Raw genomic sequence first — 14,011 nt, forward strand, 5'->3', positions numbered from 1 at the left:
CAATACATGTGTCCTGTAAGACCCAATGGCTGAGTCACTCACACACACAGCCCCTCGTCTCTTTACTCATTACTGGCTGCATCAATATTTGTCCCAGTGACCTTCGGTCTGTTCTGTAGCAGAGCAATCAAACTGGGTACAAAGTCAAGTCCCACAGGACCGTATGAGGAGCTTTCAAAGCCCAATATCTTTTTTGCTTAGCAAAAGGGGTTCCCATCCTCTGCCTTCTGCTCTGGACTGTGTCTAAACTGGCAAGTTTTTCCGCAAAATCTGCTGTCTACACTGGCTGCTTGAATTTCCGCAAGAACACTGACTTCCTACTGTCTGAAATCAGTGCTTCTTGCGGAAATACTATGCTGCTGCCATTTGGGCAAAAGTCCCTTTTGAGCTAAACTTTGGCACAAAAGGGCCAGTGTAAACAGCTCAGATTTGTTTTGCGCAAAAAAGCCCCGATCGCGAAAATGGCGATCGGGGCTTTTTTGCGGAAAAGCGCGTCTCGATTGGCACGGACGCTTTTCCACAAAAAGTGCTTTTGCGGAAACGCGTCCGTGCCAATCTAGATGCTCTTTTCCGCAAATGCTTTTAACGGAAAGCTCGAAGAATTCTCCTACTTCTTAATGGGAAGCCTGGGATCTGAGGTTCCCAGGGTTGCTGTGTGTTCCATCCCTGAGCAGACTTTTCTTTCTAATTTATTAAAAAAAAAAAAATGTGTCCGAAATGGAAAACTTTCCAGTGTGGAAATTCCAGTTTCTGCTCAGCTCCAGTAGGAATGGGTCCAAGATGCAAGAGTGCTGGTGTAGCCCACACACCTAGGCCGTGTCCAGATTCAGGGGTTCTTTCGAAAAAAGTAGCCTTTTTTCGAAAGAACTTCCCCTGCGTCCAGACTCAAGCCGCGTTCTTTCGAAATTATTTCGAAAGAACGCGGCTTTTCTTTCGATGGCGGTAAACCTCAATTTACGAGGAAGAACGCCTTCTTTCGAAAGTTCCTCTTTCGAAAGAAGGCATTCTTCAATGTAAAGAGGCCGTCTTCGAAAGAGAGCATCCAGACTCGCTGGGTGCTCTCTTTCGAAAAAGCGGATTTCTCTTTCGAAAGATCCGCCTGCAGTCTAGACGCGATCTTTCGAAAGAGGAGCTTGTCCATGCTGTTGCCACTCCCTCCGCCAGCCAGTGTCCAGGTTCTACATACCTTGAGGCCTCCAGAGACACTGACTGCTGTCTGCTCCTTCGGTTCCTTTTATAGGGCCTTCCTGGCCTCTGATTGGCTGCTTCTCCTGCAGCCTCTCTAGCCTGCCTGGAGGACCTCCCTATTGTCTATTTGGGGCAGGGTGTGATAGAGTCATAGGGCCTCCAGCAGGGGGCCGCAGGGCCTGGTCCACCCACCACTGATATTTCAGTTTTAATCCCTCTTGTTTATTTTTGGACCGTCTACTTTCCATCCAGAGCTAGTTTCCCCGCGACTAGAAGCTTTGAATTTCGTCTAACTTTTCCTTATCTTTCAAGATCTGCATTTGTTACCTCTGGGTGGGTTAGGGTTTGCTCCACTGCCCGTCCCTACTGCCTGAAACCAATTCCCGTAGCAAAGCACCCGGCAGCCCAGGATTCAGTGACTGATGCTTATTGCAACTCTTCACACACAGGAGGAGCATCTCCCAGAGCAGAGATGCTGGAATGAGGGATGGCCAGGGTACCTAGCTAAGAGACAGCAGGGGGTGAAGTCTTCCGGGGTGGATATAGAGGGGGGGTGGAGCCTCATGGGAAAGGGAGGGGTGGGGGCCAAGGACTCGGAAGGAAGAAGTGATACAATCAAATCCGAAAAAGGACAAAATATATTTATTTTACATAGCTTTATCAAAAGTTTCTTGTAAAATAACCCAAACAATCCAATGTAAACGTCAGAAATACAAGTAAACAAACATTGAAATAAAATAGGTCAGCTAGAAAGTATTGGTGACCAAAAAAACCCACCACCACAGCTTTGGCTGAGTTTGCCTGAGTCTTCCACAGTCTTTGAGCAGCCTGCTCTATCCATCTGTGAGTCTAAAGATGGGAGACGGTATTGTAACTAGCAGCTAGGAGGTTCTGAAATCTGTGCAGCCTTCTGCCTCCTCCTGAGGATGCTCAGGCCATCAGCCCAGTAAACAAACCAACCACTCAACAGTTCACGTAAAGGGGAAACTCCCCCACGAATATTGGTACAAAATACTGCATTGAGAAAGTGGGGAACCAGAGTGGGAAACCTAAGTACAACCCCCAGTGCATCGACTGCCGGAGCATGGATATGCCGGGGCATAGCTTAGCTTATTCTAGAAAAACAACAAAAGCTGTGTCTACACTGGCAAATTATTCCGGAAAATCAGCCGCTTTTCCGGAATAACTTGCCAGCTGTCTACACTGGCCGCTTGAATTTCCGGAAAAGCACTGACGATCTAATGTAAAAATCTTCAGTGCTTTTCCGGAAAAACTATGCTGCTCCCGTTCGGGCAAAAGTCTTTTTCCGGAAAACTGTTCCAGAAAAGGACCAGTGTAGATAGCAGAGATTTCTTTTCCGCAAAAAAGCCCCGATTGCGAAAGTGACGATCGGGGATTTTTAGTGGAAAAACACGTCTAGATTGACCACAGACGTTTTTCCGCAAAAAGTGCTTTTCCGGAAAAGCATCCTGCCAATCTAGACGCGCTTTTTCCGAAAATGCTTTTAACGGAAAACTTTTCCGTTAAAAGCATTTCCGGAAAATCATGCCAGTGTAGACATAGCCGCTGTGTCTAGACTGGCCAGTTTTTCCAGAAAAACTTGCCAGCTGTCTACACTGGCCGCTTGAATTTCCGCAAAGCACTGACTTCCTACTGTAAGTAATCAGTGCTTCTTGCGGAAATACTATGCTGCTCCCATTCAGGCAAAAGTCCCTTTTGCGCAAAGCTTTTGCGCAAAAGGGCCAATGTAGACAGCTCAGATTCGTTTCCCACAAAAAAGCCCCGATCGCGAAAATGGCGATTGGGGCTTTTTTGCGGAAAAGCACGTCTAGATTGGCATGGACGCTTTTCCGCAAAAAGTGCTTTTGCGGAAAAGCGTCCATGCCAATCTAGACGCTCTGTTCCGAAAATGCTTTCAACGGAAAACTTTTCTGTTAAAAGCATTTCTGGAAAATCATGCCAATCTAGACGCAGCCGAAATAGTCTAATAGCACTGTCACGAGGCAGACTCACCACCACGACGTCTCCAGCCGCCTGTCCTGGGAATTAGCTTGTTGACTCACTGGACGCCTCTTTCTAGCTCAGTGTTTTTTAAACTTTTGAAGACGGAGGAACACCAAACAATTTTTTTTAAATGAGGAACGCCAAGGAGTTTTTGTTGAGCCAAAGAAAAAGAAAAGAGGCCAGGAAAAAGTTATTGAGAAAAAAGAGGGAAAAAAAGGAAGACAAAAAATAGTCAGGGGGAAAATTATTGGGGGGGGGGGGGAGTCGCCTGTCCCTTTAAGGCTGACCATTTTTAATTCTATTTTCAGCAGCACATCTCTGATTCATAGCACACCGGTGTGCCACAGGACACAGTTTAAGAAAGGCTGCTCTAGCTGGTGTTTCCCCATGTTTCTCTTTGACCTCGGCATCCTCTTCAGGACACTTCCCTCCACCAGCTAGGGTTCCCAGGTCCGTTTTTTGCCTGAAGAGTCCATTATTTCTTGCCCCTGTCCGGTAAAATAAAACAAAACAGAAAATATCAGACATGTGAAACGTCTGGTATTTTCTGTTTTTCTTGGATGGAAGGCCGGCAGGGATATTCTTCCCCTGCCATGTCTGGGATGGGCTGGGGAAGCAAGGAGCGTGGGGATTCTTAAAGGTGCAGCAACTTTTTTTTGTTCTCCCTGTTTTTTGCTCAACTATTTTTGTCTCCTGGTTTTGTTTTGGCTCAACCAAGTTTTTTCCTGCCACGTTCAGGATTTTTGGAGAAAGCATCTGGCAAGACTACTCTGGTGTCTAAGCCCCCCTTCGGCTATGTCTACACTGGCGGGTTCGTGCGCAAGGACCTCTTGTGCAAGAACACATCCACGCCGCCATGTGCTTTTGTGCAAGAGCATCCCTGGCAGTGTGGATGCTCTCTTGCACAAGAAATCTCTGATGGCCATTTTAGCCATAGGGCTTTCTTGAGCAAGAAACCCAAGTACAAGAGAGCTTACACTTGTTAGAAAAGAGTGTAGCTCTTGTGCGAGAAGCCCTGTCTTCCGCCACCGTACTGTAAATCTTCTTGTGCAAGAGCAGGCGGGCCGTGCGGATGCTCTGCGGGTTCTTGCGCAAGAACCCGCCAAGGTAGACATCGCCTACAGGTTTCTTGTGCAAGAACTGTTTTGCACACGAGTTCTTGTGCAAAAGGTCTTGCACAAGAGCATGTCCACACTTCCATGTGCTCTTGCACAAGAGCATCCCTGGCAGTGTGGATGTTTTCTTGTGCAAGAAAGCTCTGATGGCCGTTTTAGCCACAGGGGTTTCTTGCGCAAGAAACCCCTGTTTCCCATCTACACTGCCCTCTTGTGCAAGAGGGCTTATTCCTTGTGGGAAGAGGAATAACTCTCGCACAAGAAGCCCTCTGGTCTGACGCTTTACTGTAAATGTACTTGCCGGCTCATAGTAGCTTATACTGACAAGCCTAATAAGACCAACAATGGGACTGCTTTTACTCTGATTTGCATTCATTCTTCTAGCTGGTCCATCTACCTCTGGTATCTTGGTATTTGCTCCCAACTCTTTTTTTTTTTTTTGGTATATATAATTCTTTGTGCCATTATACCTTGCATCTCATATTCACCAATTAATCTTCCTGCTATAATTACAGCTCCACTTGCAGCAGCACGGGCTGCCAGGTGGGAGCTGGTCCACAAGGGGAGTCGGTTTCAAGAGCAGCTCCCCACTCAGCCTGGCTGGCTGTGGCCCTGCGCTGCTGCTTCTGATAAAGAGGCAGCAAAGCAGGGTGGCAGCAGCCCCTGTCGGGGGTGGGGGAGGGGAGGTATGAGCTCCCAACCCAGCGCAAGCCAGAACTGAGGCCCCATCCCTACTCCCTCCCCCCCCCCCTTTATGGCTGGTGACAAGTGCTTTGTTCCAGCACCTCTGGTGGCAACCCCTCAAACCTTGAGTTGCCAGGTGGTTCGGCTCTATGTTGGGGTGTCTTCCTTTCTGCACCCCACCTCCAACGGGGGTGCAGGGCGTTGCTGCAGATACCGGGCAGCTGCTTCCTTCCCCAGCCTGCTGCCACATGGTCCCCCGGGCACTGCACGTCCCCCAGCGCCTCTCCCGACAGGCAGCGAAACGGGGCCGGACTTGCCTTCAAATAGCGGACAGGACCTATGGCTTTGTCCTTCCCTCTGGCCTGCAGCAGATCCAGCGCAACTGTCCAGAGCAGCTGGAAGAGGCAATCCCCTCGCTGTCCACATAAGCACAATCGCCTCCGCCTCGTATGAAGAGCCTGTCGCAGCAACGAACAAATCAAGAGCATCAGCACTACTTGCACGCACAGCGCATCGGCCCCTATTTGGCCAAGCAAGCCAGGCCCCGCGGCTCCGGGCACTGGAGTTTCATTTCTGTGACAGCTTACGTAAGAGGCAGGGTGGCCAGGTGGTTAAAAGCCCTCACCTTGGACTTGGCACATCTGCATTCAAGTCCTGGCTGTGCTCCAGGCCTCCTGGGTGACATTGGGCGGGTGGTGCTGTGCCTCAGTTTCCCCCTCTTCATCAGAACACTGCAGGTCCTGAGCCACATGGCACAGAACGCCCAGGGACCAGGGCTCACAGTAATGTGAGTTACCATATAGGGTGGTGGCTTCACTTTGTACCAGCTGGTGCTTGTACCAGGGACGTGACCCAACACTTAGTGAATCAAAGGAAAAGGGACTCACGAGGAGTTGAATTTGGTGCCATTGGACCATTCCCAGGACTGGCCAGGGCTCTTCCATAGGCCGATCCAGTGATCGTAGGATTCTCTATTGCGCTTCATGAACTCCTGTTACATAAAGCAAATGGATCTGAGCTCACCACGGTCTGTGCTGGCTTTTCTGTGCTGCCACTCTCAGGGTGACCTGTCCAGGGTGGGAATTCTCCACCCGCAGCTCCGATCCAGTGACCCCTCTTCCCCCCGCCCATCCTCAGAGCCAATGCTCTTCCCTGCTCTGATCAGCAGCAGGTCGTGCTGGGGTAACCCCAGCCCAGCATTGATCCTGACCCTCTGCTGGGGAAACTCCATCAGCTTTGTCATGAGATCTCACTGCCCCCTGCGGAGCTATGGCCAATTTTCACTTGCCTTGTGGTCAGTGTTCCCTGTGAGCTGGCACTTGTGCAGCTGCTCAGAGGAGATTCCAGCACCGCCCAGCTGATTAGCAGAGCACCCACAGCTGGGATTGTGTTTCTACTAGTGGTGCACATTCACACGTGCCTTGGTGCACAGAACAAAATTTATTCTGCACATCGACCGTAAAAATTAGAGAAAACTTTGGCTGTGGTATTTATAATGCTTCTGTTTCTCTCTCTCACCAGTTCCTGGGTGCTGTCAATCCCCACCAGGGAGGCATTCAGGGCAGAGCAGTTGCTCTGGCTGTCGGTCCAGTTCCCTTCACCCTTGGAGAAATAGTAACACTTCCCCTGGTATCCGACCCAGCTGTTGGGGCAGGTGGCCCCTGAGCAGGCAGCACCAGCTGGGCAGGGCTCACTTGTCTTTCCTGAAAATTAAAAAGCAGCAGGGTGAGAGATTTGCCCTATTCTCTCTCTGTAGCCAAGGGAACAAGCCTCCAGTGACCCCACATCAGATCCCTCCACTCAACATTGTGGAAAGCTGGGTTTGTGCTTGAACTGGACTTGATAAGCTCTCGAGGTCCCTTCGGATGCGTCCAGACAGCACCCTTAATTTGAAACCAGCCACCCAATTGGCACTACAGAAATTGCATAGCTTATTTTGAGTCTATTTTGACACGTCCCTTAACCCTCGTGGAACGAAGGTTGCTGGGATGCTGAAATAGCGTGACCATTATTTCGAGATAACGGGTGCATTTAAAAGACACGGCGTTTCTATTTCCAGATTATCCCAAAATAGTCCCACTGCCTGTACCCTTCCAGTTCTAGAGTCTAGTACTCTATCAGCCAGCCACGGAGACCATGCGAAGAGCCACCAGGTGGTGTGGTTACCTCTGCAACAGCAGGGGAGATGCTCAGGTTAGAAAAGTGGCCAGCAGCCGTGGTCTTTTGGAACAGCCCCTTTACAGGCCCAAGAAGATCGGATCCGTTTGTTAATCCGTGCCAATAGCCCCGGACATGTAGCCGGAGCCACGGGTGGCAAACACCCATCGGTGTGCCATGCCTGCCTTGCATTTAGCACCGATGTGAGGTGAATTTGTGAAAAACGTCACTACATTGGAGTAACGACGTCTCCCGGGGTGTAAAAAAATCCACCCCCCTGAGCAATGTTACCACCTCCCACGTAGGCAGAGTTATGTTGGCGCATAGAGCCACCCTCTCTGGAGGTGGGGGGTGGCTTTAATACGCTCTCCTATCAGCTTCATTAACGTGCAAGGGCCGTGCAGCGGTGCCGATGCAGTGTTTTAAGTGCAGACTTGCTCTACGGCTCACTGGAAATACAGCTAGAAATCCTGAGACCCTTATCCTATCGGCACTGGGAAAAGGGCCAGCTAATGTGATGACCTGTCATGCACCCCCCATCCTCTCTCCTCCTTCCAATTTTGCATGTGCTGAAAATCACATTGTTCGCTTGGCTCATGGGGCAAAGGGAACTGATTATGCAAGGAACAGACTTGGGGTGACGCCAGGTTCAAATGTTAACGCAGCACCCCAAGTTATTCAGGTTGCTCCCCACGCTCCCTCTTCCCCACGTCTCCCTCCTGGCTGCCCAGCTCCGTATGGGGCCAAACGACTCCTTGACCTGCCCCTCGTGCAGCCCTGGCACCCAGATCAATGGGGGGACCCACACAACGGTTCTGATGCTAGTCAGGTTTGCACTCGTCTCAGTGGCTGTAGGCTGCCTCAGCCTGTGGCGTCTCCCTCGCTCTGCACCTCCACACTCACATAGTGTAGATGCCTGTTTCCGGCCAGCACAGTGCTCTGGGATACTAGCCACGTGCAGTGCAGGGACGTTGATGTCACTGGAGGAGAGGGCTTGCCGGGCTGATGAGGGCAAGGAGCTGACAGCCGGGCACAGGTCTGGCTCCCTCCCAGCGGAGGTAGGGGGGTGACCCAGTGACTCACAGCCCTGGGTAGCCAGGCATGATTGGGCAACACACAGAGTGAGCTGACAGCAGGAGGGAGCTGGTCGCTGAGGGGAGCTGGACAGACCCCACAAAAAAGCCAAGAGCTCAGCAGAGTCTGATGTGAGAGCTGAAGCAGGAGTGGGGGGAGAAGTCCGGTGGAACTGTGATGTTTCCAGCACCAAGTGTGCGGCGCAGAGTTGAAGTCAGTGCCGGCGCCGTACTTACGTGACTGAGCTGTGACGGTGAAGATGATAATGAGGGTGAGGCTGAAGAGGACGAGGACGCACAGCGAGCCACAGAGAACCGGGTCACATATCTGTGTTCCAGCCAGCAAACCTGGAACAGAACAAGCCACCAATGCTCTCGTGGGACAAACCCGGCGTGGATTGGCAGCAGCGGGCGAAGCCGGTTTAAATAAAAGGGCGGGAGGATATTTTCAAAAAAGATATTTTCACCTCAAAAAAGATATTTTGGCCTTGGAAAGGGTTCAGAAAAGGGCAACTAAAATGATCAGGGGTTTGGAACGGGTCCCATATGAGGAGAGGTTAAAGCGACTGGGACTTTTCAGTTTAGAAAAGAGGAGACGGAGGGGGGATATGATAGAGGTCTATAAAATCATGAGTGGTGTGGAGAGGGCCGATAAAGAAAAGTTATTTATTAGTTCCCTAAATAGAAGAACCAGAGGACACCAAATGAAATTAATGGGTAGCAGGTTTAAAACGAATAAAAGAAAGTTCTTCTTCACACGGCGTGTAGTCAACCTGTGGAACTCCTTGCCAGAGGAGGCTGTGAAGGCTAGGACTATAATAGAGTTTAAAGAGAAGCTAGATAATTTCATGGAGGTTAGGTCCATAAAAGGCTATTAGCCAGGGGATAAAATGGTGTCCTTGGCCTCTGTTTGTCAGAGGCTGGAGAGAGATGGCAGGAGACAAATCGCTTGATCATTGTCTTCGGTCCACCCTCTCTGGGGCACCTGGTGCTGGCCACTGTCGGCAGACAGGCTACTGGGCTAGAAGGACCTTTGGTCTGACCCAGTACGGCCGTTCTTATGTTCTTATGATATTTTGCAAGGAGACAGAGGGAAAGGGAGAGAGCAGGGGGTGAAACTTTTCATTTCAAATAGAGGAAAAGCCCTTTCCCCTTTCAAAAACAAAACAACACAATTGGGGGTTTCATTTTGAGATTTCAAAGTGCTCCCTCCAAACGCTTTCCAGGAAACGTGTGTATTTAAAAAGGGAGAGGCTGTGGGGGGAGAGGGAGCAGAGACCCTCACATTTTAAACCAAAACCTGATTCATTTCCTACTTCCGACACAAAACCCCCTCGGAGCGATAACTTGCCCGTTACCATGACAACCGGCCTGGTTTCCAGTTGGACCCCTGCCCACGTTGAAGCGAAACAAGGGGAGGAGAAACCTCAGTCGTGTTCAAAAAGCCTTTCCCCCACCCACAGGATGGGGATGGAAGTGTGACCAGCCTGTCTGGCCCGAGGGAGGCCGTTAGGTGACTAGACAGGGACTGAAGCGGGGACCAGTGGGTAGAGAGACAGGGTATGTCTACACTAGCCCCATAGTTCGATCTAGGGAAGCTAACGGGGGCGACCGAAATTGCAAATGAAATGTGGGATTTAAATATCCCCAATTTTAGAAATCGACTAGCCCGAAGTAACTGCCCACGTCTATACTCGGCAGTGAAACGGGATTCCGAATTAAAGCCCTAAATCGAATTAGCTGGTAAACCTCATTGCAGGAGGAATAACAGCTAATTCGATTTAGGGCTTTAATTCGGAATCCCGTTTCACTGCCGCGTGTAGACATGGGCAGTTACTTCGGGCTAGTCGATTTCTAAAATGGCGACCGGCCGGGAACATGCTAATGAAGCGTGGGGTATTTAAATCCCGCGCTTCATTTGCAATTTCGCTCGCCCTCATTAGCCTCCCTAGATTGAACTGGGGGCTAGTGTAGACGTACCCACAGAGCTAAAGGCTAAAGGCCGTGGCTGGTTGAAGTGTCTTTTCCACGGAGCAGAGGCGATAAAGGCCCTCGCGGTGTGAGCGCCACTTGGGCCGTGTGAGACGGGCCCAGCGAGGCCGCTAGCGCTGTACCTGCAACACCCGTCGGGCGTCTCCTTCCGCTCTGTGCGGGGATGGTCGCAACATGAGTCTCCCCATTTTGTTCCCTTTGGGTTTCCTTGGAGTCCGGGAGTGGATCCGGCTGCATCCCCTCATCGGGAGGTGACACATTTGCCATCTCTTCTCTCTCCGACAGACGTGTGGGCTCCGAAAGTGGAGACATGGTCACTTGAACCCCCTTTCTGCAGCCAGCAGTCACTACGGCCTGTTCCCACTGGGTCTGGCAGGGCCCTTCCAAAGGGCAGTTTCAAACCAGCTCCCTCAGTTACGGCTCAGGCGTGGTTTGGCTACGTGGGGTGATCTGGGAACCCCCCTTTGCAATATCCTTTGCTGGGGAGTTTTGCCAAAATACCGACCAGCCTGGCTGGGTCTGAGCAGGTTTCAAAGGAGCTGTTCCAAAGCTCTCTTGGTTGCTGCTTTTATCCCTAGCAAGCCTCAGCAGGCACCGACCAAACCAGCTCCGGGTGCTGAATTATCCTGACTCCGCGTCTCTTCCCTGGCGCCCAGCAGGGACTGGCCAGGCAGGCTCCTGTGGAGAGAATTGCTAAGTCACTCGGGCTGGCTGGTGTCGCCGGTTTATCTGCCCATTCCCAGCCCTGCACAGCCGGGGCAGGTGGAGCCGACAAAGCTGGCCAACTCCAGCCAGCACCAGCTGCTCCCCTAGGAGGGGCGGGATAACCTGCCCCAAGGATCAATTCCTCCTTCACCCCCATTGGTTAGAAGCTGGGGCTTGTGCCTTGCCACAGGAGGGCTTAGAGTCCTTCCATCTGCAGGTTATTCCATGATACTGATAGTTAGAATGGTCCCATCATCCCTATAAATGCCAGGAGCTGGGCACGAGTCAGAAAAAATTGACCAATGATTTCTTTGGGCAGGGAGTTCCACAGGTTGTGGTGCCTGGTGTAGGAGCCTAGCCCTCGTCATCAGATTGGGATTTGCTGTCTTTTTTAAGTGAGGGAGGGGCATGGTTCTGACCTGGCCTTTGAAAGCAGCTGCAGAACAACATTAGCCCCCAAGGAAAAATGTTATTTCAATCAACCGATCAGTAACAGGCAGCTAAACAAACAGCTCCCCCTCTCACAGCTCTTCGAGGGCAATGTGTCTCAACCAGTGGTACAGCACCCTTAGGCTATGTCTACGCTGCCGGGTTCTTGGGCAAGAATGGCCGTTCTTCCGCAGCGCGTCCACACTGCCGGCTCGCTCTTGCGCAAGAAGATTTACAGTAAAGCGTGGGAGAAGAGGGCTTCTTGCGCCAGAGCTACGCTCTTTTCTAACAGGTGTAAGCTCTCTTGTGCAAGAGGGCAGTGTGGACGCACGGCAGGGGTTTCTTGCACGAGAAAGCCCTATGGCGAAAACGGCCCTCACAGCTTTCTTGCACAAGCGAGCGTCCACACGGCCATGGAACTCTTGCGCAAAAGCACACGGCCGTGTGGACGTGTTCTTAGCCGCCAGTGTAGACATAGCCTCTGAGTACTAGAGAGAAGTCTGCGGTGGAGGGGGTGTGTTAACAAAACTGACATTTGGAGAAAATGGAATTTGTGTTTTAAGTTTTGCAGTGCTTTATCATTTTCATACTTTTTACACCCAAAAATGTCATCTCCCACCCAGCTACAATTAAGGGGTTTAAACAAATGTGTTGCAAGGGTAGAAAAAAATTGTGTGTGTGTCTGAAAACTGTAGATACTAGGGGTACTTTTAAAAAGGGGGGGCACTTTATAAAAAAAAGTTGAGAAACACTAGGCATGGGCATGCACAGCTACAGGCTAGGGCAGGTAACAGCTACTCCGTACCCCTATTTGGTGCCATAACGTACTACAGGGGCAGGAACGTGGGAGCCAGAAGTTGCAGAAGTTTCAATAGGGAGAGTCTCCAATGTGCACAGTGGGACTTGGGTTCCCTCCTGCCCGGCCTCTTGTACCATCCCTGCCCCCTGCCTCGGGGTGTGAAATGCCCCTGGGTTAGAATTCTCCCCTTGCTGCCTCACACCTGCCTCCCCACCAGCCCCCTGGCAGCTACACCGGCTTAGCCCGTGCCAGTGAGTTGCTAGGGCACGTCTACACTGCGCTGCCAGCCTGGCGCTGCGGGACCCAGAGTCAGCACAAACACATACGCACCGAGACGTGCCCCCGCTCACTGCGGCCGGCCCGGGGCACCCTCCTGCCCGTGGGAGTCACCCTGCGACCGGCCCCTCGTAGCCCCCCAGGGCCAATGCGTGGGAGTGAAACCGGATCCGTAAGACAAAGCCGGGGGAGCCAGCCCAGACCCTCCCCAGGCAATGCCCCTCTGCACTTACAGCTCTTCTCACCTGGGCAGCAGCGACAGGTTAATTCCAGCCCAGCCCCGGAGCGCGGTTCTGTCTGCCACCCCGTGCAGGAGGGATTGTAGCAACTGCCCCCGATAGCAGCTCCTCCTCCTGCTCTAGCCGCTTCCCAGGACGTGAAACAGAAACGCCCCAACAGCCCGTCATGTCCACCGCCCACCCTAAGCATACGAGCGCTCGAGGCCGGGGTGTCCCTGGGATCAGAGCCAACAGGCTCTGTGGGGCCGGTGCCAGCAGCCTGCTCTGCAGATCTGCTCCCAGTAGTAGTTACTGACAGACGAGTGTGTCGGTTTTGGCTTAGCCCAGTTTTTGCTACCCATCCAGGTACAAGTGGTCCATGGGAAACTTTTTGCAACCTCTGGTCACGGGGAGAGGGAGGCGTGGATCCACACGTACGGGGTTCACTTCGGATAGGGTTCATTGGGACACTAGGGCTATGTCTAGACTGCAAGCCTCTTTCGAAAGAGGCTCTTTTGAAAGATACTTTCGAAAGAGCCTCTTTCGAAAGAGAGCGTCTAGACTGCACGCGGAACTTTCGAAAGAGCAAGCTGCTTTTCCGAAAGAAAGCACCCAGTGAGTCTGGATGCTCTCTTTCGAAGAAGCCCTATTTACATTCAAGAACGCCTTCTTTCGAAAGAAGCACTTTCGAAAGAAGGCGTTCTTCCTCGTGAAATGAGGTTTACCGCCGTCGAAAGAAAAGCCGCGTTCTTTTGATTTAATTTCGAAAGAACGCGGCTGCAGTCTAGACGCAGGTGAAGTTTTTTCGGAAAAAGGCTACTTTTCCCGAAAAAACCCCTGAGTCTGGACACAGCCAAGGAGAACTAATCCAGACAGATGGGAGGTCACTGGGTTAGACTTGGCTGCCTGTGCACCTGCCACTGGTCCACAGGGGCCTTTGGCATCCTCTTCCCTTCAGCACCGCCCATCCCATGCCATCCAGTGTGCTAGCAGTAATTTAAGGGCCCAGGGCTCTTTTACATCACTCTGACCTGGGGCAGCTGCCCTTCCCCTCTCCTCCGGCCTTTTGTGAGCCCTGGTTAGACACTAATTCCATTTCTAAATACTATGACTTAGCTGTAATATAGCTCATGTGATTAAACACATTTGCTGCGTCTAGACTGGCAAGTTTTTCCGCAAGAACACTGACGATCTAATGTAAGATTGTCAGTGTTCTTCCGCAAATACTATGCTGCTCCCGCTTGGGCAAAAGCCCTTTTCTGGAAATGCTTTTGCGCAAGAGGGCCAGTGTAGACAGCTAAAAACTGTTTTGCGCAAAAAAGCCCCGATGGCGAAAACCGCGTCTAGATTGGCACGGGTGCTTTTGCGGAA

At 51.5% G+C, this 14,011-nt stretch overlaps 1 protein-coding gene across 3 annotated transcripts; it reads right to left on the reverse strand.

The window, feature by feature from the left end:
• Positions 1-1,813: 1,813 nt before the first annotated feature.
• Positions 1,814-12,822, reverse strand: LOC102462293 (C-type lectin domain family 2 member D-like). Of its 3 annotated transcripts, XM_006110386.4 has the most exons (7): positions 12,668-12,822; positions 10,336-10,891; positions 8,459-8,569; positions 6,510-6,694; positions 5,879-5,982; positions 5,309-5,449; positions 1,814-3,680 (listed from the first exon to the last, which is right to left on the reverse strand). In XM_006110386.4, the coding sequence occupies exons 2-6, from the start codon at positions 10,523-10,525 to the stop codon at positions 5,329-5,331; spliced, it is 711 nt and encodes a 236-aa protein (XP_006110448.2). In that variant the 5' UTR covers positions 10,526-10,891; positions 12,668-12,822; the 3' UTR covers positions 1,814-3,680; positions 5,309-5,328. The 3 variants fall into 3 exon arrangements, with proteins under 3 accessions (XP_006110448.2, XP_075769604.1, XP_075769605.1); XM_075913489.1 differs by having other exon boundaries at positions 1,814-5,449; XM_075913490.1 differs by having other exon boundaries at positions 1,814-5,449; positions 12,656-12,797.
• Between the last annotated feature and the right edge of the window lie 1,189 nt (positions 12,823-14,011).

This window comes from Pelodiscus sinensis, chromosome 32 (genome assembly GCF_049634645.1).
Source record: "Pelodiscus sinensis isolate JC-2024 chromosome 32, ASM4963464v1, whole genome shotgun sequence".
Classification (NCBI taxonomy): Eukaryota; Metazoa; Chordata; order Testudines; family Trionychidae; genus Pelodiscus; species Pelodiscus sinensis.

What these genes read in the sequence shown, in the direction of transcription:
- LOC102462293 (XM_006110386.4), bottom strand. Translation starts at nt 10,525, where the DNA reads ATGTCTCCACTTTCGGAGCCCACACGTCTGTCGGAGAGAGAAGAGATG. An exon ending in ACGCCCGACGGGTGTTGCAG is followed by an intron (nt 8,570 to 10,335) that starts GTACAGCGCTAG and finishes GTTCTGTTCCAG; the next exon opens with GTTTGCTGGCTGGAACACAG. An exon ending in GGCACCAAATTCAACTCCTC is followed by an intron (nt 5,450 to 5,878) that starts GTGAGTCCCTTT and finishes TTGCTGCGACAG; the next exon opens with GCTCTTCATACGAGGCGGAG.